This window comes from Macaca mulatta, chromosome 16, assembly GCF_049350105.2.
Source record: "Macaca mulatta isolate MMU2019108-1 chromosome 16, T2T-MMU8v2.0, whole genome shotgun sequence".
NCBI classification, from domain to species: Eukaryota; Metazoa; Chordata; class Mammalia; order Primates; family Cercopithecidae; genus Macaca; species Macaca mulatta.
The window spans coordinates 51111453-51138081 of record NC_133421.1 but is presented as its reverse complement, the minus strand read 5'-3'; the positions used below and the strand labels follow the sequence as shown (position 1 = coordinate 51138081).

Below are 26629 nucleotides of genomic sequence, written 5' to 3'. Positions count from 1 at the left end.
TGGAATTATACAGTATTTATCTTTTTGTGACCAGTTTATTTCAGTTAACATGATGTCCTCATCAAGGTTCACTCATATTGTGGCATATATTAGAATTTATTTTTGTTTGTTTGTTTGTTTGTTTTTGAGACAGAGTCTCGCTCTGTTGCTAGGGTGGAATGCAGTGGCGCGAACTTGGCTCACTGCATGCTCCTCCTCCCAGGTTCATGCGATTCTCCTAGCTCAGCCTCCCGAGTAACTGGGACTACAGGTGTGCGCTATCACACCTAGCTAACTTTTGTAATTTTAGTAGAGATGGGGCTTCTCCGTGTTGGCCAGGCTGGTCTCGAACTCCTGACCTCAGGTGATCTGCTGACCTCGGCCTCCCAAAGTGTTGGTATTACAGGCGTGAGCCACCGTGCCCGGCCAAAATTTATTTCCTTTTTAAGGCTGAATAATATTCTGTTGTATATATGTACCACATTTTGCTTATCCATTCATCAGTCAATTGATACCTGGGTTGTTTCCATGTTTTAGCTACTGTGAATAATGCTGCTATGATAACAAATGTTATGATTATAAATGTATAAGTATCTCTTTGGGACCCAATTCTTTTGAGTGTATACCCATAGAATTGCTGGGTCATTTGCTAATTCTGTTTTTAACTCTTTGAGGAAACTGTTTCCACAGTGGCTGTACTATTTTACATTTTCTTTTCTTTTTTCTATTATTATAATTTAAGTTCTTTTTTTTTTTTTTTTTTTTTTTTTGAGACGGAGTCTCGCTTTGTCGCCCAGGCTGGAGTGCAGTGGCCGGATCTCAGCTCACTGCAAGCTCCGCCTCGCGGGTTTACGCCATTCTCCTGCCTCAGCCTCCCGAGTAGCTGGGACTACAGGCGCCCACCACCTCGCCCGGCTAGTTTTTTGTATTTTTAGTAGAGACGGGGTTTCACCATATTAGCCAGGATGGTCTCGATCTCCTGACCTCGTGATCCGCCCGTCTCGGCCTCCCAAAGTGCTGGGATTACAGGCTTGAGCCACCGCGCCCGGCCTAATTTAAGTTCTAGGGTACATGTGCACAGCATGCAGGTTTGTTACATATGTATACATGTGCCATGTTGGTGTGCTGCACCCGTTAACTTGTCATTTACATTAGGTATATCTCCTAATGCTATCCCTCCCACCTCCCCCCACCCTATGACAGGCCCTGGTGTATGATGTTCCCCAACCTGTGTCCAAGTGTTTTCACTGTTCAGTTCCCACCTATGAGTGAGAATATGCAGTGTTTGGTTTTCTGTCCTTGTGATAGTTTCCTCAGAATGATGGTTTCCAGCTTCATCCATGTCCCTATAAAGGACATGAACTCATCCTTTTTTATGACTGCATAGTTTCCATGGTATATATGTGCCACATTTTCTTAATCCGGTCTATATCATTGATGGACATTTGGGTTGGTTCCAAGTCTTTGCTGTTGTGAATAGTCCCGCAATAAACATACATGTGCATGTGCCTTTATAGCAGCATGATTTATAATCCTTTGGGTATATGCCCAGTAATGGGATTGCTGGGTCAAATGGTATTTCTAGTTCTAGATCCTTGAGGAATTGGCACACAGTCTTCCATGATGGTTGAACTAGTTTACAGTCCCACCAGCAGTGTAAAAGCGTTCCTATTTCTCCACATCATCTCCAGCACCTGTAGTTTCCTGACTTTTTAATGATCGCCATTCTAACTGGTGTGAGATGGTATCTCATTGTGGTTTTGCTTTGCATTTCTCTGATGGCCAGTGATGATGAGCGTTTTTTCATGTGTCTGTTGGCTGCATAAATGTCTTCTTTTGAAAAGTGTCTGTTCATATCCTTTGCCCACTTTTTGATGGGGTTTGATTTTTTTCTTGTAAATTTGTTTCAGTTCTTTGTAGATTCTGGATATTAGCCCTTTGTCAGATGGGTAGATTATAAAAATTTTCTCCCATTCTGTAGGTTGCCTATTCACTCTGGTGGTAGTTTCTTTTGCTGTGCAAAGCTCTTTAGTTTAATTAGATCCCATTTGTCTGTTTTGGCTTTTGTTGCCATTGCTTTTGGTGTTTTAGTCATGAAGTCCTTGCCCATGCCTATGGCCTGAATGGTATTGCCTAGATTTTCTTCTAGGCTTTTTATGGTTTTAGGTCTAACCTTTAAGCCTTTAATCCATCTTGAATTAATTTTTGTATAAGGTGTAAGGAAGGGATCTGATTTCAGCTTTCTACATATGGCTAGCCAATTTTCCCAGCACCATTTATTAAATAGGGAATCCTTTCCCCATTTCTTGTTTCTCTCAGGTTTGTCAAAGATCAGATGGTTGTAGATGTGTGGTATTATTTCCGAGGGCTCTATTCTGTTCTATTGGTCTATATCTCTGTTTTGGTACCAATACCATGCTATTTTGGTTACTGTAGCCTTGTAGTATAGTTTGAAGTCAGGTAGCGTGATGCCTCCAGCTTTGTTCTTTTGGCTTAGGATTGTCTTGGCAATGTGAGCTCTTTCTTGTTTCCATATGAATTTTAAGTAGTTTTTTCCAATTCTGTGAAGAAAGTCATTGGTAGCTTAATGGGTATGGCATTGAATCTATAAATTACCTTGGGCTGTATGGCCATTTTCACAATATTGATTCTTCCTATCCATGAGCATGGAATGTTCTTCCATTTGTTTGTATCCTCTTTTATTTCGTTGAGCAGTGGTTTGTAGTTCTCCTTGAAGAGGTCCTTCACATCCCTTGTAAGTTGGATTTCTAGGTATTTTATTCTCTTTGAAGCAGTTGTGAATTGGAGCTCGCTCATGATTTGGCTCTCTGTTATTGATGTATAGGAATGCTTGTGATTTTTGCACATTGATTTTGTATGCTGAGACTTTGCTGAAGTTGCTTATCAGCTTAAGAAGGTTCTGGGCTGAGACGATGGGATTTTCTAAATATACAATCATGTCATCAGCAAACAGGACAATTTGACTTCCTCTTTTCCTAATCAAATACCCTTTGTTTCTTTCTCTTGCCTGATTGCCCTGGCCAGAACTTCTAACACTATGTTGAATAGGAGTGGTGAGACTCAGTTTCCGGTCCGGCGAACACCAAAGTCCAGGAATCTAAGCATTTTCAGTTTCTGGGATTGTTAGGAAGCTGCAGAAGCGAGATGGAGGTGGACGCACCGGGTGTTGATGGTCGAGATGATCTCCGGGAGCGGCGAGGCTTGAGCGAGGGAGCAGGGCAGAACCTCGATGTGCGGCCTCGGTCTGGGGCAAACGGGCTTCCCAAACACTCCTACTGGTTGGACCTCTGGCTCTTCATCCTTTTCGATGTGGTGGTGTTTCTCTTTGTGTATTTTTTGCCATGACTCGTTTGCTGATATCTAAATTAAGAAGTTGGTTCTTGAGTGAATTCTGAAAATGGCTACAAACTTCTTGAATAAAGAAGACAAGACTCTCAACAGAAGAATTTCACATCTCCAAGGGACCCTTCCTTTCATTTTACACTTTGTTACTAATTTGCAGAACTCTATTAAATGGGTAGGATTTCACCCATTCCTAGCTAAGTTGTTAAAATTAAACCATTTGGTTCGTGTTTAAAAACTTTCCAACAACATCTAATGGCTTTACAGGAGCTGAATATAAAAGCATTTATACTTAAAAAAAAAAAAAAAAAAAAAAAAAGGAGTGGTGAGAGAGGGCATCCCTGTCTTGTGCAAGTTTTCAAAGGGAATGCTTCCATTTTTTGCCCATTCAGTATGATACTGGCTGTGGGTTTGTTATAAATAGCTCTTATTATTTTGAGATACATCCCACCAATACCTAGCTTATTGAGAGTTTTTAGCATGAAGGGCTGTTGAATTTTGTCAAAGGTCTTTTCTGTGTGTATTGAGATAATCATGTGGTTTTTTTTTGTTTTTGTTTTTTTTTTTGTTTTTTTTTTTTTGAGACAGAGTCTCGCTCTGTTGCCCAGGCTGGAGTGCTGTGGCCGGATCTCAGCTCACTGCAAACTCTGCCTCCCGGGTTCCCGCCATTCTCCTCAGCCTCCCGAGTAGCTGGGACTCCAGGCACCCGCCACCTCGCCCAGCTAGTTTTTTGTATTTTTTAGTAGAGATGGGGTTTCACCGTGTTAGCCAGGATGGTCTTGATCTCCTGAACTCATGATCTGCCCATCTCGGCCTCCCAAAGTGCTGGGGTTACAGGCTTGAGCCACTGCGCCTGGCCAATCATGTGGTTTTTGTCTTTGGTTCTGTTTATGTGATGGATTACGTTTATTGATTTGCGTATGTTGAACCAGCCTTGCATCCCAGGGATGAAGCCCACTTGATCATGGTGGATAAGCTTTTTGATGTGCTTCTGGATTCAGTTTGCCAGTATTTTATTGAGGATTTTTGCATTGATGTTCATCAGGAATATTGTCTAACATTTTTTGTTGTGTCTCTGCCAGGCTTTGGTATCAGGATGATGTTGGGCTCATAAAATGAATTAGGGAGGATTCCCTCTTTTTCTATTGATTGAAATAGTTTCAGAAGGAATGGTACCAGCTCCTGTTTGTACCTCTGGTAGAATTCGGCTGTGAATCCGTCTGGTCCTGAACTTTTTTTGGTTGGTAGGCTATTAATTATTGCCTCAATTTCAGAACCTGTATTGGTCTATTCAGGGATTCAGCTTCTTCCTGGTTTAGTCTTGGGAGGGTGTATGTGTCCAGGAATTTACCCATTTCTTCTAGATTATTTGCATAGAGGTGTTTACAGTATTCTCCGATGGTAGTTTGTATTTCTGTGGGATTGGTGGTGATATCCCCTTTATTATTTTTTATTGCATCTATTTGATTCTTCTCTCTTTTCTTCATTAGTCTTACTAGCAGTCTGTAAATTTTGTTGATCTTTTTAAAAACCAGCTCCTGGATTCATTGATTTTTTGAAGGGTTTTTTGTATCTCTATCTCCTTCAGTCCTGCTCTGATCTTAGTTATTTCTTGCCTTCTGCTAGCTTTTGAATGTGTTTGCTGTTGTTTCTCTAGTTCTTTTAATTGTGATGTTAGGGTGTCAATTTTAGATCTTTCCTGCTTTCTCTTGTGGGCATTTAGTGCTATAAATTTCCCTCTACACACTGCTTTAAATGTGTGCCAGATACTCTGGTATGTTGTGTCTTTGTTCTCATTGGTTTCAAAGAACATCTTTATTTCTGCCTTCATTTCGTTATGTACCCAGTAGTCATTCAGGAGCAGGCTGTTCAGTTTCCATGTAGTTGAGTGGTTTTGAGGGAGTTTCTTTTTTTTTTTTTTTTTTTTTTGAGACGGAGTCTTGCTCTGTCACCCAGGCTGGAGTGCAGTGGCCGGATCTCAGCTCACTGCAAGCTCCGCCTCCCGGGTTTACGCCATTCTCCTGCCTCAGCCTCCCAAGTAGCTGGGACTACAGGCGCCCGCCACCACGCCCGGCTAGTTTTTTTTTGTATTTTTTAGTAGAGACGGGGTTTCACCGTGTTAGCCAGGATGGTTTCGATCTCCTGACCTCATGATCCGCCCGTCTCGGCCTCCCAAAGTGCTGGGATTACAGGCTTGAGCCACCGCGCCCGGCCTTGAGGGAGTTTCTTAATCCTGAGTTCTAGTTTGATTGCACTGTGGTCTGAAAGACAGTTTGTTATAATTTCTGTTCTTTTACATTTGCTGAGGAGTGCTTTACTTCCAACTATGTGGTCAATTTTGGAATAAGTGTGATGTGGTGCTGAGAAGAGTGTATATTCTGTTGATTTGGGGTGGAGAGTTCTGTAGATGTCTTTTAGGTCTGCTTGGTGCAGAGCTGAGTTCAATTTCTGGATATCCGTGTTAACTTTCTGTCTCGTTGATCTGTCTAATGTTGACAGTGGGGTGTTAGAGTCTCCCATTATTATTCTGTGGGAGTCTAAGTCTCTTTGTAGGTCTCCAAGGACTTGCTTTATGAATCTGGGTGCTTCTGTATTAGGTGCATATATATTTAGGATAGTTAGCTCTTCTTGTTGAATTGATCCCTTTACCATTATGTAATGGCCTTGTTTGTCTCTTTTGATCTTTGTTGGTTTAAAGTCTGTTTTATTAGAGACTAGGATTGCAACCCCTGCTTTTTTGTTTTGTTTTGTTTTCCATTTGCTTGGTAGATCTTCCTCCATCCCTTTATTTTGAGCCTATGTGTGTCTCTGCATGTGAGATGGGTCTCCTGAATACAGCACACTGATGGGTCTTTACTCTTTATCCATTTTGCCACTCTGTGTCTTTTAATTGGAGCACTTAGCCCATTTACATTTAAGGTTAATATCATTATGTGTGAAGTTGATCCTGTCATTATGATGTTAGCTGGATATTTTGCTCGTTAGTTGATGCAGTTTCTTCCTCACATTGATGATCTTTACAATTTGGCATATTTTTGTGGTCGCTGGTACCAGTTGTTCCTTTCCATGTTTACTGCTTCCTTCAGGAGCTCTTGTAAGGCAGGTCTGGTGGTGACAGAATCTCTCAGCATTTGTTTGTCTGTAAAGAATTTTATTTTTCCTTCACTTAGGAAGCTTAGTTTGGCTGGATATGAAATTCCAGGTTGAAAATTCTTTTCTTTAAGAATGTTGAATATTGGCCCCTACTCTCTTCTGGCTTGGAGAGTTTCTGCCAAGAGATCCGCTGTTAGTCTGATGGGCTTCCCTTTGTGGGTAACCCAATCTTTCTCTCTGGCTGCCCTTAACATGTTTTCCTTCATATCAACTTTGGTAAATCTGACAATTATGTGTCTCAGAGTTGCTCTTCTCAAGGATTATCTTTGTGGCATTCTCTGTATTCCTGAATTTGAATGTTGGCCTGCCTCGCTAGGTTGGGGAAGTATTCCTGGATAATATCCTGAAGAGTGTTTTCCAACTTGGTTCCATTCTCCCCATCATTTTCAGGTACACCAATCAGACGTAGATTTGGTCTTTTCATGTAGTCCTATATTACTTGGAGGCTTTGTTCATTTCTTTTTACTGTTTTTTCTCTAAACTTCTCGCTTCATTTCATTCATTTGATCTTCAATCACTGATACCGTTTCTTCCACTTGATCAAATCAGCTACTGAAGCTTGTGCATTCATCACGTAGTTCTCGTGCCATGGTTTTCAGCTCCATCAGGTCATTTAAGGACTTCTCTATACTGTTTATTCTAGTTAGCTATTCATCTAATCTTTTTTCAAGGTTTTTAGCTTCTTTGCGATGGGTTCAAACATCCTCCTTTAGCTCAGAGTAGTTTGTTATTACCAATCATCTGAAGCCTTCCTCTCTTAACTTGTCAAAGTCATTCTCCGTCCAGCTTTGTTCTGTTGCTGGCGAGGAGCTGCGTTCCTTTGGAGGAGAAGAGGCACTCTGATTTTTAGAATTTTCAGCTTTTCTGCTCTGGTTTCTCCCCATCTTTGTGATTTTATCTACCTTTGGTCTTTGACGATGGTGATGTACAGATGGGGTTTTGGTGTGGATGTCCTTTCTGTTAGTTTTCCTTCTAACAGTCAGAACCCTCAGTTGCAGGTCTGTTGGAGTTTGCTGGAGGTCCACTCCAGACCCTGTTTGTCTGGGTATCATCAGCGGAGGCTGCAGAACAGCAAATATTGCAGAATGGCAGATGTTGCTGCCTGATCCTTCCTCTGGAAGCTTCATCTCAGAGGGGCACCCGGCTGTATGAGGTGTCAGTCGGCCCCTACTGGGAGGTGTCTCCCAGTTAGGCTACTCAGGGGTCAGGGACCCACTTGAGGAGGCAGTCTGTCTGTTCTCAGATCTCAAACTCCATGCTGGGAGAACCACTACTCTCTTCAAAGCTGTCAGACAGGGACGTTTAAGTCTACAGAAGTTTCTGCTGCCTTTTGTTCAGCTATGCCCTGCCCCCAGAGGTGGAGCCTATAGAGGCAGGCAGGCCTCCTTGAGCTATTGTGGGCTCCACCCAGGTCAAACTTCCCAACCACTTTGTTTACCTACTCAAGCCTCAGCAGTGGCGGACACCCCTCCCCCAGCCTTGCTGCTGCCTTGCAGTTCAATCTCAGACTGCTGTGCTGCAGTGGGTGAGGCTCCATGCACGTGGGACCCTCCAAGCCAGGCATGATATATGATCTCCTGGTGTGCCATTTGCTAACGCCATTGGAAATGCGCAGTATTAGGCTGGGAGTGTCCCCACGGCTTCCCTTTGCTAGGAAAGGGCATTCCCTGACCCCATGCATTTCCTGGGTGAGGCGATGCCCTGTCCTGCTCTGTGGGCTGCACCTACTGTCTGATAAGCCCCAGTGAGATGAACCCAGTACCTCAGTTGGAAATGCAGAAATCACCCATCTTCTGTGTTGCTCATGCTGGGAGCTGCAGCCTGGAGCTGTTCCTATTTGGTCATCTTGGAACCCCTATTTTACATTTTCAGCAGTGCACAGGGTTCTGATTTCTCCACATCCTTGCCAATGATTGTTATTTTCTGTTTTTCTGATAGTAGCCATCCTAGTTAGTATGTACCTCATTATAATTTTGATTTGTGTTTTCCTAATGATTAGTGATATTGAACTTTTTTTTAAATGTGCTTTATGACCATTTGTACATCTTTTTTTTTTTTTTTGAGACAGAGTCTCACTCTGTCACCAGGCTGGAGTGCAGTGGCATGATCTTGGCTCACTGCAACTTCCACCTCCTGGGTTCAAGCGATTCTCCTGGCTCAGCCTCCTGAGTATCTGGGACTACAGGTGCATGCCACCACACCCAGGTAATTTTTATATTTTTAATAGAGATGGGGTTTCACCATGTTGGCCAGGATGGTCTTGATATCTTGACCTTGTGATTCGCCTGCCTTGGCCTCCCAAAGTGCTGGGATTACAGGCATGAGCCACCACGCTCAGCCTACCATTTGTATATCTTCTTTGGAGAAATGTCTATTCAAGTCATTTGCCCAGTTTTTAATCGGGTGGTTTGGTTTTTATATTGTTGAGTTCTGTATTAACTCCTTGTCATGTATATGATTTGCAAATATGTTCTCTGATTTTGTGGGTTGTCTTTCTCCTCTGTTGATAGTGTCTTTTGATGCACAAAATTTTTAAATTTTCATAAAGTCCAGTTTGTCTATTTTTTTGTTGTTGCCTGTATCTTTGGTGTCATATCTAAGAAAGCATTGCTGCATCCAAGGTTTTGCTTTCTTCTTTCTTGACTTATGTTTTTTTAAATAATAATTTTATAGTATTAGGTATTACATTTAGGTCATGGAGCCATTTGGGGTTAATTTTAGCATATAGTATTAGGTAAGGTCCAATTTCATTCTTTTGCATGTGGATATCCAGTTTTCCCAGATCCGTTTGTTGAAAAGACTGTCTTTTTCTCCACTGAATGGTCTTGACACCCTTGTCAAAAATCACTTAACCGTATATGCAAGGATGCATTTCTGGACTCCCTATTGTATTTCGTTGTTCTACGTATGTGTCTGTCTTTATGTCAGTACTATTCTGCTTTGATTACTGTAGCTTTGTAGTAACTTTTGAAATCAGAAAGTGTGTCCAGGCATGGTGGCTCACCCCTGTAATCCCAGCACTTTGGGAGGCTGAGGTGGGTGGATCACCTGAGGTCAGGGGTTTAAGACCAGCCTGTCCAACATGGTGAAACGCCATGTCTACTGAAAATACAAAAATTAGTTGGGTATGATGGCACACGTCTGTAATCCCAGCTATTCCTCAGGAGGCTGAGGCACTAGAATCACTTGAACCTGGAAGGCAGAGGTTGCAGTGAGCCGAATCGCACCACTGCACTCCAGCCTGGATGACAGAGTGAGACTCCGTCCCAAAAAAAGAAAAGAAATGTGAAGTGTGACTCCTCCAGCATTGTTTTTCCTTTTCAGGATTATTTTGGCTATTTGGAGTCCCTTGAAATTCCATATAAATATTAGGATGAGTTTGTCTATTTCTACAAAAACCATTATTTGGATATTGATAGAGATTGCATTAAATCAGCATATCACTTTGGATAGTATTGACATCTGAACAATATTAACCCCTTCAATTCATGAACATGGAATGTCTTTTGTTTATGTCCTCTTTAATGTCTTTCAAAAATGTTGTAGTGGTTTTCATTGTATTGCTTCTCTGGTTAATACCTGAGTATTTTATTCTTTTTGGTGCTGCTATAAATAGAATTGTTTTCTTAATTTCCTTTTCAGATTGTTCACATTTAGTGAATAGAAATGCAACTGATTTTTGTGTGTTGACTTTGTATCCTGCCACTTTGATGAATTTGTTAGTTTTTTTTTTTTTAAGATGGAGTTTCACTCTTGTTGCCCAGGCTGGAGTGCAATGGCATGATCTCTGCTCACCACAACCTCGCCTCCCAGGTTTAAGCGATTCTCCTGCCTCCGCCTCCCGAGTAGCTGAGATTACAGGCATGAGCCACCATGCCCAGCTAATTTTGTATTTTTAGTAGAGACGGGGTTTCTCCACGTTGGTCAGGCTGGTCTTGAACTCTCAACTTCAGGTGATCCGCCCGCCTCGGCCTCCCAAAGTGCTGGGATGACAAGTGTGAGCCACCACACCCGGCCGAATTTGTTAGTTCTAACGTGTGTGTGTGTTTGTAATCTTTAGGATTTTCTACATATAGGATCATATTATCTGTAAAGAGATAATTTTACTTTTTTCTTACTAATTTGGATGCCTTTTACTTCTTTTTCTTGCCTAATTTCTCTATTACTTCCAGCACTCTGTAGAATAGAAGTAGACAAGCAGGCAACCTTGCCTTGTTCCCAATCGTAGAGGAAAAGCTTTTAGTCTTTTCATCATCGAATGTAGTGCTTTTTGTGGCTTTTTTATATATGACTTTTATTATAGTGAGGCAGTTTCCTTCTATTCTTAGTTTTTTTTAGTGTTTTTATCATTACAGGGTTTTTTGAATTTTGTCAAACATCAATTGAGATGATCATATGGGTTTTTTCCTTCATTTTGTTAATGTGGTGCATTACATTGTTTGATTTTTCATGTGTTGAGCCATCCTTACAGTTCAGGAATAAGTCCCATTGAGTCATGGTGTATAATTATTTTAATATGCTGCTGAATTCTGTTTCTAGTATTTTGTCTCATGGTTCACGATTTTCAACCAAGTGAGATAAATTATTTAAAATGGTATAACATGAGGTCACAGGGCAAACTGCTGCTCACAAAATTGGAGATACCAACAGGTGAAAATAGAGAATCACAGCTTAGTAAAGCAGAAACCCACAAGTAGCAACCTCTGCAGGTACCAGTATCAAGGTAGGGAAATCTGAATTGTAATTGATGTATTCCTGGAAACTCAAGTGCAGACAACTCTGAGAGTTAAAACTTTAGGGGAACCCAGTCATATGGGTGCTCTGACACTTTTGTGAGTTTTACCTCCAAGAGCTCTATCAAATTCTCACAGTGAATATCAAAGAAAAATCCCCATGTGCTTCTGGAAGGGAAAGGGGAAAAGGAACCATGTGGAAATACACCAGAACACTTTGCTCTTCTTAACAAGGTCTCCCCTAGGGAGAAGCTAGTTAATTAAATAGAATCTAACCTGCTAGGGTTTTGTTAGAGCCTAACTGACCTGGGATAAGCTGCATACCCAACTCCAGCCCACTCTATACATCCTGCCCCAACAAAGGGCTAAGGAGTGGGGTAGACTGAGAAGCAACATGAAGTTCACAGTCTGGAGTTACAGGCTCAGTGAAAGACAGAAACCTAATGATAGGACTATAGAATGCTTTTCCTTCCTCCACATCTTGCTACCACATTACTAAAGGCCTATTTATAGCAATTCCTTTTACCCAGTACATCATGTCTGGCTATTAAGAAAAATTACAAGACATACTAAAAGGCAAAAACACAGTTTGAAGAGAGAGAGCAAGTATCATAACTAGATATGGCAGGGATGTTGGAATTATCAGACCAGAAATTTTGTAGCAAGTTTTAGGACCTACTTATAAGTTAGGACCTTAAAGATAAATTTTTTAAATATATAGAGAAATTTCAATTATAGATGAATTTTAGTTCATAATAGTAAGAAAGCATCCTACATTTCTCAGCTTATGAAGCAAATTATCTGCAGTATTACCGAGTCCTTTAGAATTAATCTTTTTGGTTACTAATTCTTGCTTGATGGACATTAGTACCAGCCCAGTGAGTCTTCTCCTATGGTGCAGTATGAATTCTTTTAGACAACACAGACTAGATGTTTATTGCTATACAGGTTTACCAAAGCAATATGTAGAAGATATATAGGGAAAATTGTTATGAATAGCATGCTGAATAAACAAATAGCCAAAATCAATAATGTACTTAATATGGTCATGGAAATTGAACTTTGGTATTTCCAGTGAAATCAAACTTTTGAGGTATATCTTATCTGTGAACTTGTATGTATTTAGATATCGCAGTATCTAAAAACTTACTCCATTTAAGTGGTAATTGTGAAATATTTTTTCATTTTGCTAATAATTCTCTGGAAAATAATTAATCTTGAGTTCTGTATTCTAATGTTTAGTAATGTGTGTTCATTTTATTTATTTTATTTTTTTGAGATGGAGTTTTGCTCTTGTTGCCCAGGCTGTCATGCAATGGTGCGATCTCGGCTCACTGCAGTCCCCACCTCCCGGGTTCAAGCAGTTCTCCTGCCTCACCCTCCTAGAAGCTGGGACTACAGGCATGTACCACCACGCCTGGCTAATTTCGTATTTTCAGTAGAGACAGGATTTCTCCATGTTGGTCAGGCTGGTCACGATATATGTTCATTTTGTGTCTTCCAACAATTAAGAGAAAATTACCTGAATGGTAATTGTTATGGGCTGAATTGTCTCCACAAAATTCATATATTGAGGTTTTAATCCCCAGCACCTCAGAATGATATAGGACCCTTAAGGAGGTAATTAACGTTAAGTGAAGTCATTAAGGTGAGTCCTAATCCATTATGACTGGTCTCATTACAAGAAGAAAAGATTAGGGCACAAATAGAGAAAAGACCACATGAAGACAGAGGGAAAAGATAGCAATTTATAAGCCAAACATAGAGGCCTCAATAAATCAATCCTGATGACATCTGGATCTGGCACTTCTCATCTCCAGAACTGTGAGAAAATGTTCTGTTGTTAAGTCACCCAGTCTGTGGTACTTTGTTATTGCAGCCCTAGCAAACTAATACAGTAATGATAGTAATTTTCCCCATAGGGAAATTTTCTTCTCTATATGGAAGTTTTTTTAAGATTAAAAATTTGGAAATAATTTTAAATTTACAGAAAAGTTGCAACAATAGTCCAGAGAACACCCGTATACTCTTTACTCAGTTTAACCTATTTTTTGCCCCATTTGCTTTATACTTTGTCTCTCTGCTTATTCATATATATATATATATATATATATATATATATAATTTGAACCATTTGAGAATAAGTTAAATACACTATGCCCTATTATCCCTAAATACTTCACTACACACTTCCTAAAAATAGGGACATGCTTTTACATAACCACAGTACATTTATTAATTTCAGAAAATGTAACATTGATAAAGTACTTTAAATCTGTTGTCCACATTGAATGGAAGTTTTTTTGTTGTTGTTTTGTTTTTTTACTTTGAATCACTGAGGTTGTTTTTGTTTCATTTTGTTTGCTACAATAACATAGTGGTTTTTGTTTGTTTCTTTGTTTTAATTTGTTTTCCTGGGGCATAATGGCTCAGTGGCAGTACTATGTGGGTAGCAGTTTTATCAGACTGAGTTTAAATTCTGCCTTTACTTGCTTGGTTGATTGATCTTGGGAAAAATTATTTAACCTCTCTGTGCTTCAGTTTCGTCACCTGTAAGGTTAATAGGGTTACTGAGAGAATTAAATGAAAAAATATGTAACAGCTTTTAGTAAAGTACTTGCCATAAATTAAGGATTTTTATTATCTATCCAAATCCTTTTTTAGGCAGTAATTTTTCCTATAGGCTTAACAGTGAAATGTTGCTGCTTTCTTTTGCCGTCAGAAAACAATACCTAAAGTTCTACTTTGAAGCTCTCTAGTGAAACTTCCTGGAACAGCACACAACAGACGATTTTAAAAAGATAAATAAATTAGAGATGATGTCAGCAGATCATTCAATTCTCTAGCCACCTTTGGTTTAAAAAAATTAATTCATAAAACTTCCATTATTTTAATAGTTGCAGGAAACTAGTCTGTCAAAGCAGATAATATAGGTAAAATTCCGTCCAATGTGTTTACTGTAAACTGCTACTCCCTACATATTATACTTTGTTCACTAACAAATATTTTGAAAATTTTTTCATTCTTTTCTCAGGCATATAAACAATGTCACCCAAAGAATTGAGAATGTTTTGGAGTGTTTTCACTTCCATAAAAAATATCACTGTTACTAAATTCAATAGATGTGATTGAGAATATAATGCTCTTGATTCCTCCTTAACCTTCTTTATAAAGCCACTAAATGTTTTTAGAGTATTTTGCAGAATCCTTATTTTTTTATACTTTTTATTTTAGTTTAGCTTTTTAATCAGCATATAATTGTCCATATTTATGGGATACATAGTGATGTTTTGATACATATAATATATAGTGATCTTACCAGGGTAATTAGTGTACCTATCATTTCAAACATTTATCATTTCTTTGTGTTGGAAACATTCAATATCCTCCTTCTAGTTATTTGAAACTATATGTTATTGTTAACTATAGTCATCCTGCAGTGATATAGAACACTAGAACTTACTCCTCCTATATAGCTGTAATTTAGTAGCCTTTAAGAAATCTCTCTCTATCCCTCTCTTTCTCCTCCCCTTCTCAACTTTTAATATTTTCTGTCCCACTTTTTACTTCCATGAGATCGATTTTTTTTTAGCATCCAAATATAAGTGAGTATATGCAGTGTTTAACTTTCTGTTCCTGGCTTACTTCACATAACATAATGTCTTCCAGTTCCATCCATGTTGCCAAAAATGACAGGATTTTATTCTTTTTCAGGCTGAATAGTATTTCATTGTGTATATATACCACATTTTCTTTATTATCTATTGTTGGACGCAACAACATATGTTGGCTATTATGTATTTCCATATGTTGGCTATTGTGAATAGTGCTGGAATGAACATGGGGTGCAGATACCTCTTTGACATACTGATTTTGTTTCCTTTGGATAAATGCCCAATAATATGATTGCTGGATCATATGGTAGTTGTATTTGTAACTTTTTGAGGAACCTCCATATTGTTGTCCAGATTGGCTGAAAAGCCATTACATTTTTTATTTGCATTAGTTATGTCATTGTCAACTTTAAATAATGAGATTCAGAAAATGTGATTAAGTATAGCATTTATTCAAGTGTGAAACTTGAGGATAGTCACATAGGAAACACAGGCTTCAAAGAAATGGGGTTAGTGTTCCAAAGTGGGAAAGTTGAGGTTTCACTTATATAGGCAGTTAACAGGGTTGCAACATTTTTCATACAGGGTCAGTACCTATGTTATGGCAACTTGATTGGTTACAATTTGCTACGTTTCAAAGAAGATCAGTTCTGTATTCTGTGAGAAGGGGTGATGATCTGAGGGGATCTTATCTCTGGTGCCACAAGACCTTTCCTGATCATTTACAGGAAAAAACAGAAGATGCAACTGCATGCTACATGACTCAGGCCACATAGCCACAATCCTTTCAAGGCTCAAAATAATTTAAAGTTACAACAGCTTTAAGTTTAAATTATTTGCATTTTCCCCTTTTGATCAGTATCATTTGAAGAAACCATCATAGGTAAACTCAAATGGTTTTGGCTTCTTTTATTTTCAGGTGCTCAGTCTTCCATTGCTAGGAAGGCTTATTGCTAGACAGTCATGTCCCATGGCAAGGAGAATTTGTCAGACTATAAAGCAAATGGAGTATAGGCCACATGTAGAGCAAGGAGGTGACTTTGTGACTTGAGTCAGGCTACACAGCTGCATCTTCAATTAAAGTAATTCATTGAGCAACCTTTTTTTTAGTCTTTTCAGTTGTGTGTTGACTCCATTACAAACAAATGCCAAAGTAGCAGTAAGACAAAAACAGGACAAAACACAACAAATGATAATTCCTAGAATAAGTAACAACTTCTGCTACCATGTTTCCCAAGATCCAAACCAGCTGCCTGGCCAATAGGTCAGAGAAGTGTTGGATCTCAAAGGTTGGTTTTTTGGGTTTTCATATCAGCCATTAATTTAGTGATGTTTTCTGATTCATCTGTGTTATAGACATAAGACTCAATTTTTATGATAGCTCAGGCTTCCCCTTGGGCTGCAGTATATCTAAAGCCATATGGTTCCACAATACAGCTTTTCTCATAGGACCAACTTCATTGTTCAATAATGAGATACTTGTGTGGCTCTCATTTAGGGCCTTTTGGTGTGTGTAATTGGTTAGGGTCTCTACATGCCAGATGGCATCCTCAATACCCAGTTGTGGCAGAAAGATGGAAACTAAATAATCTTAACAGTAGAATTCAGAACAATTCAATGAGATTGTAAATAAGGAAGATTTGCAGACTTTGAAAGGGTATGAACTATTAGACCTTATGCCCAGGCATAGCTCAAAGAATACTGTCCTAACCATCCTGAGAGTAACCATGGCCATGGATTGATGTCACACAGCCAATATAGTCCATTTGGAGCTAGCCAGTAAATACACAATGCCCATTCAGTGGCATGCCAATCAGTTATTTGTAATATAATGATGTGCATACAGTGTTCCTTAGTTTTCCATCCCATATTTCTAGTGGCAAAGGTGGTTTCATTATTGGGCCATGTATCTTCAGTTTGTTCCTTTTGTTCTCAACATAAGGGAGAAAGCTGATGAAGCTGACCAAAAGAGAGGGTTATGCCAGATAAAACAGTCCCAAATTTGTGTTGTATCATCCCCAATTCAAGTTGTCTCATTTTTCAGTTAACAACTTGATTTCAGTTGGGGCAGCACTAGCATTAAAGCTAACATACTGGCTTTAGGCCACACGCGGTGGCTCATGCCTGTAATCCCAGCACTTTGGGAGGCTGAGGCAGGCAGACAGCCTGAGGTCAGGAGTTCATGACCAGTTTGACCAACATGGTGAAACCCTGTCTCTACCAAAAATACAAAAATTAGCCAGGCATGGTGTGCATGTAATCCCAGCTACTCAGGAAGCTGAGGCAGGGGAATTGCTTGAACCAGGGAAGTGGAGGTTGCAGTGAGCCGAGATCACGCCACTGCACTCCAGCCTGGGCGACAGAGGGAGACTCCGTCTTAAAAAACAAAAACAAAAACGAAAAGCTAACATACTGGTTTTATCTACTGAAAAATCTCTTCCCATGCCCCTTGCTTTATAAAGTATTATCAATAGGCCAGTGATGTACGTTATCCTTAGTCATACTAAGTATTAAGCACTGATGATTGCTTTTGAGAAGCACGGATATATTTCTGGTCTTCTATTACGTCTTGTCTTTGGAAAGGCAATACCCACCATGGTTGACCAGATCCACTGGAAAGGTGCATGAGGCTACGTATCCAACAAATGTTTTCCTGTAATCTATCAGCATGGTCTTGAGCCCACTGCAAGAAGACATTTGCTTCATAGACAAGAGCTGGTGATAGCAACAACAAAACATAAGAACAAGGGATGAAAATAAATTTAGTGGGAACTTGCAAAGGATGATCTTCTCCATCTATTATGATTATTAATATTAAGAGTTCATTTAGATACTGGCCTGGTTCAGTGTCTTGGGAAAGCTGACTACCTCAGATGCTGTCTTTTTCTTGTCCTTGTTGGCTCTGGAGAATTTCAATTTTAGATCACTGGCTTGAGATGAAGTCCAAATTGACAAAGTGACTTCCTTTAAATGGGTGACGAGTATCCAAGAATTGATTCCTTTTAGTTTAGCAGCACAAGGGTTAGTTAGGTGCACTTGATAAGATCATTTCACCTTGGTTGGAGGGAGTCCTTTAAAAGATGCTGTTTCTGACTGGGCACAGTGGCTCACGCCGGTAATCCCAGCACTTGGTGAGGCCGAGGTGGGTGGATCACTTAAGCCCAGGAGTTCGAGACCAGCCTGGGCAACATAGCGAAACCTCATCTCTATAAAAAATACAAAAAATTAGCCAGGCATGGTGGCATGTGCCTGTAGTTCCAGCTACTTTTAGGGAGCTGAGGCAGTAGAATCGCTTGAACTCAGGAGGTTGAGGCTGTAGTGAGCCTAGATTGCACCACTGCACTCCAGCCTGGGTGACAAAGTGAGATGCTTAAAAAAAATACATAAATAAAAAGCTGCTGTTTCCAATAGACAAAGACTCCTGGTTGAAGCCCTTGGTCCTTGGGTTCTTTGTCTTCCAGGAGCTCGCAGTGGAAACTTTTACTCAATTACAGTTTTTAGTTAGCTGCCTTACAAGGCCATTACAATAAAAAATATATATATCCTTTTAATACAATAGATTCACAGTTTCCTGGAGTCAATTTCATAGGTCTGCCTGTTTCAAATGGAGACAGCTAGTATTTATCAAAAGGGATTGATCTTAGGCTAAGCAAAACCAATGGAAGAGCTTTTGGCGAAGGAATTTTAAAAGCCTCAGTTAATTTTGCCAATTTAGTTTTGATTATTCTGTTTGTGTGTTCCACTAACCCAGATTACTGGGGGCAATATGCATAATGGAAATGTTGGAGAATAGGTTAGATTTTATATATTGACTGGATTATTTGTCCGGTAAGATGAGTACCCCTGTTGCTATGAAATTCTAGAGAAAACTCCCCAATTTGAAATAATTTTCCCTAAGAATTTTACTTACTGCTAATACTGTTGCTCTTCTGCATAGAAATGCTTCTATCCAAGGAGAAAACATATAATTCATTACTAGAATATGTTTGTATCCTTGTGATGGTGGTAGCTGAATAAAATATAGTTGTCCTACCTTGAAGGGGCTTTCAGGTAGAAGAAAATGACTTTGATTGCTATGTAAAGGTTTCCCTGGATTATGTTTTGGGCAGATGTGGCAATGATTATATAACTAGATACCAATCCACAGTTGGGGAAGGCCTCCAATAATACTGTTTTCCCCAAATAATCATTTTATTAGGGCACCAATGAGTTAAATCATGTACATAAGTTCAGAAAGTTGACTGTAATTTGGTTGGAAGTATGGGTAGATCATTTGGTCCATACCATAGCCCAGTCTTGGAGGAGTATGTTTCCCCTTTTGTTTCCCAATTTTCTTGTTCTTTTTTGGAGCTTTATGTTGAGCTAATTTTATGTCAAAATCAAATGCTTTCTTAAAAGCTAAAAATGGGTTGATTTTCTTATTCAAATACACTTAGAGTAGCCCTTTTTACTATATTATCTGCTAAATGATGTACTTTACTTTCCGGAATGTCTGACTTTGAATGGCTTCAGATCTTGATAATGGCTAATGATTTGGGCAATAATATGGCTTCTAATAATTCTGAAACATGGTGTCCATTTTTAATGGACAGATCAGAAGAGGTTAAAAATCCTCTTTGTTTTCTGGGCATGATGGCTCACGCCTGTAATCCCAACACTTTGGGAGGCCGAGGCAATGAAACACAAGAGTTCCCTTGACAACTTTGTGAGACTCATGAAGGGGTGGCTTGTTTTCTCAGCCTGCAGCTCTGAGCCCTTCATGGGAGTAAGAGCATGCAGGTGAATGGATGCAGGAGCCAGGGCAAACGAATGCTGGTACCAGCCGGCCACTTCTCTCCAGTGGGAGCAGGCCCTGTGCAGGCCCCACAGCAGGATCCAAGCGTGTTCATTGCTCTTTTAGCTCTGCCATCTGGGAGGGAGTGCCGGCAACCCCTAGAGCCCCAGAGGGCATGTCACTAGCTCAGTAGGCTTTTTGCCTCATTGTGAGGGGCAGCTGCCCTCTGCCAGTGAGGGCAAAGGGCCAGTGTGACAGCCTTTTTGGGTTCCTGCACCCAGTGTGTCCCAAGATCTTGTCCAGTGCCCAAGAGGAATGAGGTCACAGACTTGAGGATGGTGAATGCAGATATTTTATTGAGCATAGAAAGTGGCTCTTAGTGGGCTGGGGAGCTGGAAAGGGGATGGAGTGGGAAAGTGGTCTTCCCCTGGAGTTCAGGCATCCTGACCAAACTCCTCTCCCACCATCCCCAGCTGAACTCCTCTCTGACTGTAGTCTCTGATGTCCAGCTGCTTCTTCCACTCTCAATGTTCAGATGCTTCTCTCTTCTGTGTGTCTGCTAAGTTTGGGGTCTGGGGTTCTTGTGGACGCAGGATAGGGGGTGTGATGGGCTAAAAGGGAACATTCAGGTGGGAAAATGGGGATGTGAAGTTCTCATTTAGGGCTGCAGGTCCAGGCTTGAGGGTGAAACCCTTGCCAGGGACCCCACCCTTTTCTATCTAGTATTTCCCTGCCTCCTGTGCATATCAACAGAAGGATCACTTGAGCCCAGGAATTCAAGACCAGTCTGGGCAACATAGTGAGACCCTGTCTCAAAAAAAAATTATCTTTGTTTGCATACCACTCCAAAGTCATGAGCTACTCTGACAGCATATCTGCTGCCTGTATAAATATTTGCAGTTATTCCTTTTGTCCATGACAAGCTCTAACTAATGCTATTAACTCTGTTTATTGAGCTGAGGTTGCTTTTGGAAGATGAGAACTTTCTGTTTCCTCAGTTAAGATACGATAGCATAATATGGTTGGGTGCGGTGGCTCACACCTGTAATCCCATCACTTTGGGAGACTGAGGTGGGTGGATCACCTGAGGTCAGGAGTTTGAGACCAGCCTGGCTAACATGGTGAAAACCCATCTCTACTAAAAATACAAAAATTAACTGAGCGTAGTGGCAGGTGTCTGCAGTCCCAGCTACTCGGGAAGCTGAGGCAGGAGAATTGCTTGAACCAGGGAGGCGGAGGTTGCAGTGACTTGAGATTGTGCCACTGCACTCCAGTCTGGGAGATAGACCGAGACTCTGTCTCAAAAAAAAAAAAAGATTATGCAATCCTGGGCCAGCCATGGTGGCTTGTGCCTGTATTCCCAGCACTTGGGGAGGCAGAGGTGAGGCAGGAAGATCATTTGAGCCCAGAGTTTCAGACCAGCCTGGGCACATGGTGAAACCCGTCTCTACAAAAATTCGCCGGGTATGGTGGTGCACACCTGTAGTCCCATTTACTCAGAAGGCTGAGGCAGGAGGATTGCTTAAGCCTGGGAGGTTGAGGCTGCAGTGAGCCGTGATTGCAGCCACTGCACTCCAGCCTGGGTGACAGAAGGAGACCCTGTCTCAAAAAACAAACAAACAAAAATAACAAAGATTCTTTGTCAGTTTTCAAATAGTTTATCTCCCCTTTTTAGACTATCAGTCTCTTAATTGCCTATTATATTGTGGTAAATAGTTGTTAGCTAGACAACAGCAAATGTGCACTTTCAAAGGCATGATTGTTAGGTGAAAATTTACATCCCTAGGGCACAGAACTTAGATCTAAACACCATTATTTGCTGAAACAAAGAAGGCCATAGGTAAAGGGCCAGACAAGACAAGATTGCCAGGTAGTTTTAAACAGAGGTAAGGTTTCTTATGTAAACTTTAAGCCAATGTCTTCCCCATCATATTTCTTGTGGTTTAGATGCAGAGAGGGAGATATCCTTACACGTGGAGATTTTCTTTATAAATGCAGATCTCTTTCACAAAGAGTTTCTAAATAGCCAGCTAAATGCCAGAAAGTTGTATTTTGGAAACCAATCTAGTTAGATAGGTAGCCCTTTCAACTTAGCTTTTTTCTTGATTAGATTACTAACTTCAGGGTGGAGCCCTTAAATGAATAGGTCAAAGAAAGCATGCAGTTTATAGGACATATATTTAAATATGTGAAAATTAGACACAGCTGGAAGGCAGAACATGTAGATCCCCTCAAATCAAGGAACTCATTTTTACATTGAATCCTAGGTCTTCAAAACTAGGGAAATGCCACAGGATTGGACAGTGCAATGCTTCTACAGTGCCCCTTGCTGCAAGGACATTCCCCCAAGACTGGTGGGTAGCCCAACATTAATCAGCTACTCTGTGATCAGCCCATCCTCCATGGGAGTCTTACGCCTTAGTGGCAACTATTTCCATAGACCCTAAGGGTCAAAATCACTCTTTTCTTATCTATATGCAGGAAGAAATGAGTAGTCTCCTGCAGTAATAACCACTCATTGTAAATGCTGTCAGCTGCTCAGCTACCTCCGTAGCTGCAGTCCTCACCAGTGACTTTCAGCTATTGCATACTCAAAGGTCATGTTCTCTCATAGTACAAAATAATCCCTGGTATCCCCAAAAGCCAAAGAGACAAGGGAGAGAGAGCAACTTTTTAGACCTGAGAAAAACCTTCTGTGGGTCTTGGGACTCCACAAAGAAAGCAAAAGACCCCAAAAGGTGGGTGTGCGGTACCTTTTTCTATGTTCCTTAAGGGGTTTCAGGACCACTAGAAGTCTCCTCTAGATTTCTTCATTTGATATCAAAGATGACAAAAGGAAGGAGGAACAGAAGTAGAAGGAAATTGATAAATAAATCTTAGAGGAGCCAAATTGGGGGGATTTTATTTTTTCTTTTTTGAGATGGAGTCTTGTTCTGTCACCCAGGCTGGAGTGCAGTGGCGTGATCTCGGCTCCCTGCAACCTCCATCTCCTGGGCTCAAGTACTTCTCCTGCCTCAGCCTCCTGAGTAGCTGGGATTACAGGCATGTGCCAGCACACCCGGCTAATGTTTGTATTTTTAGTAGAGACAGGGTTTCACCATGTTGGTCAGGCTGCTGTTGAACTCCTGACCTTGTAATCCGCCCACCTTGGCCTCCCAAAGTGCTGGGATTACAGGCATGAGCTACCATGCCCTGCCTGGATTTTAAGCTTTTCAAAAGGCAGAAATCATATTACTCAAAATTATTACTACCAGATGTTGAAGAATAGCTATATTATTAATTGCTATTAGATTCTGTACAAATTTCTAACCTCTACCATTAGATTTTCTTATGGGAAGGATTAGAGTGTTACATGGGCTTGTACAAGGAATAATCAAGCCTCTTTTTATATAATCCAAAACTACAGATCTTACTCCCTTTAAGGCCTTCAATCTTAGAGGGTATTGCTTAAGGTTTGGGAAAGATTTTGATGGCTCTATCTGAATTTTGATTGGAGGAGCTAAGATAATTTTCCTGGTATCAGTGGAGAATTTTGACTACAACTAATCAGGCACTACTTTTAACAGTGCTTCTATTTCTTTATTATTTAACAATTTAGTATCCTCTATGGCAATACAAATTGCAATTGAAAGGATCAGATTTGGAAAAATTTTTGTGTCTCACAATTTTGTTTTACCTTCTAATTCTAAATACACTTCCCCCTTTTGAGAAGAGATACGGATATTATATAATTTAAAATATTTATCCTTATCAAATGCATGGGGGCTGAGGGAACTAAGAGGAAAACATGTGTTCCCTCTAGGGAACCTAACTGAAAAACTATAGGTTGAGATTTATATGCTGTTATAGGAGTATTTGTTATACCCACATCTGTATTGGTTTTTGACTCCAAGGAATGAGACTTTGTAAGAAGGTGGGATTTATTATTGATAATGTAGCTCTGGTGTCATTAAGAGCTTGTGTTTGGGGCCAGGCACAGTGGCTCATGCCTGTAATCCCAGCACTTTGGGAGGCCAAGGTGGGTCGATCGCTTGAGTTCAAGAGTTTAAGGCCAGCCTGGGCAACAAGGCAAAACCCTGTCTCTACAAAAAATACAAAAGGCAAAACCCTGTCTCTACAAAAAATACACCAGCCATGGTGGTGCACACCTGCAGTCCCAGCAACTCAGGAGGCTCAGGCTTGAGTTAGGGAGGTGGAGGTTGCAGTGAGCCAAGATTGCACTACTGCAATTCAGCCTGGGTGAGAGAATGAGACCTTGTCTCAATACAAAACAAAACAAAACAAATAAAAACAAAAACAATGTAGGCCCTCGCTAACAATATTTTTCAAAAAACTTTTTTTTTTAAATTTTTAAAGAACTTGGTTTGTTTTCCACTTAAAATTATTTCAGTTACTCCTAAGGTATTAGTGAGGAGAAGAGGGAAGTTCCCTCTTTTGATTTCCTCAGGGCACTCCTATTCTTCCTTTTCTTTGGCCTGTTTTCATTCTTTCCATTTTAATTTTCTACAATCCTTTGTGAAATGTCCCGGCTTTTTTTTTTTGCAGTCATTGCAGTGCAGGAGATTGGGTAGTTTTGGAGTTTAAAAAGGCTTTTTAGGGTTTATAATTGGTTGGACAGTTGTTTTAATTGTAAACTCATGACCTTACTTGCTTTCCTTCCCTGTTTAACTTCCCTTTCCTTTTCTTCCTTGGTTAGGGTATGGGACATATATTCAGCAAAATAAACTAGATAATGAGTTTGAAGGATAACTAACTGGTGCATTGTTTCTTTTTTATAATTGCTAATTCTTTTTTTTTTTTTTTTTTTGAGACGGAGTCTTGCTCTGTCACCCAGGCTGGAGTGCAGTGGCCAGATCTCAGCTCACTGCAAGCTCCGCCTCCCGGGTTCCCGCCATTCTCCTGCCTCAGCCTCCCGAGTAGCTGGGACCACAGGCGCCGCCACCTCGCCCGGCTAATTTTTTGTGTTTTTAGTAGAGACGGGGTTTCGCCGTGTTAGCCAGGATGGTCTCAATCTCCTGACCTAGTGATCCGCCCGTCTCGGCCTCCCAAGTGCTGGGATTACAGGCTTGAGCCACCGCGCCTGGCCTGCTAATTCTTAATTTAATCCATTTATACAGTTTGAGTTACAAGGCCAGGCACTATGGCTCACATCTGTAATCCCAGCACTTTGGGAGGCCAAGGCGGGCAGATCACCTGAGGTCAGGAGTTCAAGACAAGCCTGGCCAACACAGTGAAACCTTGTCTCTACTAAAAATACAAAAAAAATTAGCCAGGCATGGTGGCGTGCCAGCTGTAGTCCCAGCTACTCAGGAGGCTGAGGCATGAGAATCACATGAATCCAAGAGGCAGAGGTTGTGGTGAGCCAAGATTGTGCCATTGCACACCAACCTGGGTGACAGAGTGAGACTCCGTCTCAACAACAAAAGTTTAAGTTTCAGAAAGTATCATTTTGGTGGTTAGCATAACTTTATTCAGATAGACCTGAATATTTTTTAATGTTTTTTCCCCAAATCTTTCATAGTATGACATCAAAGGTTTGATATAGTTTGGATATTTGTCCCGTTCGAATTTCATGTTGAAATTTGATCCCCAATGTTGGAGGGACTTGGGAGATGTTTGGCTCATGGGGGCAGATCACTCATGAATGGCTTGGTGCCATCCTCACAGTGATGAATGAGTTCTCATTCTGAAGAGCTGATTGTTAAAAAGAGCCTGGCACTTCCCCTCAATTGCTTCCTCTCTTGCCATGTGATCTCTGCACACCAGCTCCCCTTCTCCTTCTGCCATGGGTGGAAGCAGCTGGAGGCCTTCACCAGAGGCAAATGTTGGCACCATGCTTCTTGTACAGTCTTCAGAACTGTGAACCAAATAAACCTCGTTTCTTATAAATTACCCAGCCTTAGGTATTCCTTTATAGCAACACAAAGACAGACTAAGACAAGGCTCATGAAAATTTTGTTGATGTTGTATTTTGTCCCAATCAACCACTTTTTGAAAAACTAAGGTGATAGCATCTAGTAAAGCTTTGGCAGTGTTGCAGGCCCATTCACAATCTGCTTCAAAATCTGTGGAAGTTCTCTAAAGGATTTCTCTAATGTGCCTTTGCTATCCTATTTGGCTTTATCAAAGATGAACGAATTGATATAAGTCAGAGAATCTGGGATTGAAAGTTTAAATGTTTAATTCAAATTCTCTAGCAAATCCAGTAGAATCCTGAAGAGGATCAGGAAATTATTTAATTATACCTTTAAGTTCTACCTTTGAGCGTGGTTGATAAAAGAAGTAGGTTGTCTTCTACTAGACACAGGGTATTCCCTAAATGGAGCCAGTACAGCAGGAGGAGGAGGAAGGGAAGGTAGTCTGACAGACAAGGAAGTTCTGACAATGAGGGACAAAGAGAAGAAGGAGCTGAAGGAGAAGAAGAAATGTCAGCAGAGTTTTTCAATTCAAAATTATTTTAGACAACTTTTTCATTTCCTCTTGCAAAGAAATGACTTTATCAAGCTTCTAAGTACCATTGAAAATAGCTCTCCCAGTTATTTTGTTTTATTTTAGAGCCAGCTTTTATTTTGGATTCAGGGAGTACCTGTTATATGGGTATACTGTGTGATGCTGAAGTTTGTGGGTGCAAATGATCCCATTACCCAGGTAGTGAGCATAGTACCCAATACGTAGTTTTTTAGCCCTTGCCCACCCCCAAATAGTTCCCAGTGTTAATTTTCCTCTTGTTAGGTTCATGTGTACCTGATGCTTAGCTCCCACTTATAAGTGAGAACATGAAGTATTTAGTTTTCTATTCCTGTGTTAATTCACTTAGGATAATGAGAGCTGGCTTTTTAAAAATTGAGTATGCGGAAAAACTAGTTTAGGTATTTCAAAGGCACCCCCATTTTGGCCACTGTAATTTGGGGTCATTGCAAATTATGCATGACCAATGTTCTAAATATTTACATGAAGATGTGCCGTAAGTATTAAACATGAATCCAGCTTACGTTTCTAGTGGTGGATCTCTT

The 26629-nt window shown here is 40.5% G+C and overlaps 2 protein-coding genes across 2 annotated transcripts in view; both read left to right on the top strand.

The window, feature by feature from the left end:
- The window catches only part of PPM1E (protein phosphatase, Mg2+/Mn2+ dependent 1E), a 230065-nt gene that overhangs the window by 89362 nt on the left and 114074 nt on the right, over positions 1-26629 (top strand). The gene's annotated exons all lie outside the window — the stretch shown is intronic.
- Positions 3063-3580, top strand: LOC144335500 (sarcoplasmic/endoplasmic reticulum calcium ATPase regulator ARLN). The gene has a single exon (XM_077970916.1). The coding sequence runs from the start codon at positions 3145-3147 to the stop codon at positions 3343-3345; it is 201 nt and encodes a 66-aa protein (XP_077827042.1). The 5' UTR covers positions 3063-3144; the 3' UTR covers positions 3346-3580.

What these genes read in the sequence shown, in the direction of transcription:
- LOC144335500 (XM_077970916.1), top strand. Translation starts at nt 3,145, where the DNA reads ATGGAGGTGGACGCACCGGGTGTTGATGGTCGAGATGATCTCCGGGAG.